Raw genomic sequence first — 1,961 nt, forward strand, 5'->3', positions numbered from 1 at the left:
TGCTTTGTTATCTATCAGCTATCGTTCATAAAATCTACCAATCGTGTATGAAACCGATAAACTGATCGGCTTTCTAGAATGGTCTATAGGTGTGCCTTAGTAGGTAATTTGTCCATAAATATTGGTCAATAACAATTATAGCGTATAAACGTATTGTTAATCAAAGTATGTGCCTAATGATTCCCTTAGCTGTTCAAGCCAATATCAAACAGTTTTATGGCCAGCAATTGTAGCAATTTATTAATCATCATTTATACCACCCGATAAAGTGGAATAGAATCATATACTTTAAATGCTTTCGTGGTACGCGATAATCGCTATCAAAAGTATTATGATAGTGATATTGTAAGAGTGCTTATCGGGCGGCGTTCAGTGGTTACGTGTCCGCAAACCTGACAGCACAGAAATGGCCGAGTACCGCGCGAACAAATCTGGCATCAACGCCGACGCCCAGGCGCGCATCAATAGCAAGTACAACGACGACATCGGCCAGGAGATCCTGGAGTGGGTCAAGGAGCTGACCGGCGAGCCATCCAATACCTCTGGCGACGCAGAAAACGTCTACGCGGTGCTCAAGGATGGCACCCTCCTCTGCAAACTCGTCAACGCCATCGAAGAGGGATCGGTGAAGAAAATCAACCAGTCCACCATGGCGTTCAAATGCATGGAGAACATCAACGCGTTCCTAGAAGCGGCTAAGAAATTGGGCGTGCCTCCGCAGGAAACTTTCCAGACGATCGACCTGTGGGAGAAGCAGAACCTTTATTCTGTGCTCATCTGTCTGCAGTCGCTCGGTAGAAAGGCTGGTAACTACGGCAAGCCCTCCATCGGGCCCAAGGAAGCCGAAAAGAACGTGCGCAACTTCTCCGAGGAACAGTTGAAGTCGGGCCAAAACGTAATTTCCCTGCAGTACGGCACCAACAAAGGTCAACAAAGTGGCATTTCGTTTGGGAACAGGCGTCAAATGTGATAATTTGGGGAATATTTTTTATTTTGTATTATTTATAATTATTTTATTACGTAATAAATGTTTTTCAGTTTTGTATAATTATATTTTATTTTTCATTCCTTGGTATTAGTGTTCAGATTGGCAACACCTTGGGCAGCGAGTAATGATGATGATGATGATAAGATAAGACTGTCGCATTTTTATCGGGCTGGAATGTTACCTATTGCAATTTATATCTTTTATTTTAATCTAGCTTAGTAACATGTTCAATTAATGTGTGTCAGTGGGTCTTCATAATATTGAGACTCTATGGGAATTTCAAGTCAAAATTTTGCACTTATTAAAGCTTCCAAGCTTTTCTTAACTAGGTATATTAATCCGAGATGTGATAATTTTAAACAATATTAACCTAGGTTCTTAAATGTCCTAGAATGCTCATGAAATACATGAAAGAAACGGAACAGTTGGGCTTAAAAGAAATTTTGTAATTAAAGTGTTATCGATAGTCCCCAAAGTATAGAACGTAAGCAAAGTTTTCTTGCGTCATGGTTCGAGTATCGATCTAACTCGAAAATACCATCCGTTACCTAGCAAAGGAAACCTCCTCTGATTTTGGTTTGTCACAAATTATGTACGGGACTTATTACTCTGCGATCCTCGTCACGCAACCTATGTAAGGAGGTACCTACTTCAAATTGCATTATCCGATGCTTTACGTAAGATAACATTTAACTGCCGATCAACATGCAGTACAAAGTAAGTACCTACCATATCTTGTTGATACAATCGGTACGAAAAATTACTCTTTTAGTTCTGTTTGTGGTTCTGGTGTCGATTGCAAAATTAATTACCTATAGCTTGGTACCGGTTGGAACTAAGCGTCGCAATGATTACTCGACCAGACGGTTTTTGTTGGCCGATGACGTCATCGCAGTTAAAACAACGCTGGTAAATGTCAGCACCCCAACAACGGAAGGCACGGTCACGCGCCGGTAGTCAACGGAAACACGGA

At 41.3% G+C, this 1,961-nt stretch overlaps 1 protein-coding gene across 1 annotated transcript; it reads left to right on the forward strand.

The window, feature by feature from the left end:
* The first annotated feature begins 349 nt into the window (after positions 1-349).
* On the forward strand, positions 350-1,045 carry LOC114361233 (myophilin). The gene has a single exon (XM_028316218.1). The coding sequence runs from the start codon at positions 407-409 to the stop codon at positions 968-970; it is 564 nt and encodes a 187-aa protein (XP_028172019.1). The 5' UTR covers positions 350-406; the 3' UTR covers positions 971-1,045.
* The last annotated feature ends 916 nt before the right edge of the window (positions 1,046-1,961 follow it).

Source organism: Ostrinia furnacalis, unplaced genomic scaffold (assembly GCF_004193835.3).
Source record: "Ostrinia furnacalis isolate ACB-3 unplaced genomic scaffold, ASM419383v2 OfSCF5472, whole genome shotgun sequence".
NCBI lineage: Eukaryota > Metazoa > Arthropoda > Insecta > Lepidoptera > Crambidae > Ostrinia > Ostrinia furnacalis.

Coding starts and splice junctions, on each gene's coding strand:
- LOC114361233 (XM_028316218.1), top strand. CDS start 407: ATGGCCGAGTACCGCGCGAACAAATCTGGCATCAACGCCGACGCCCAG.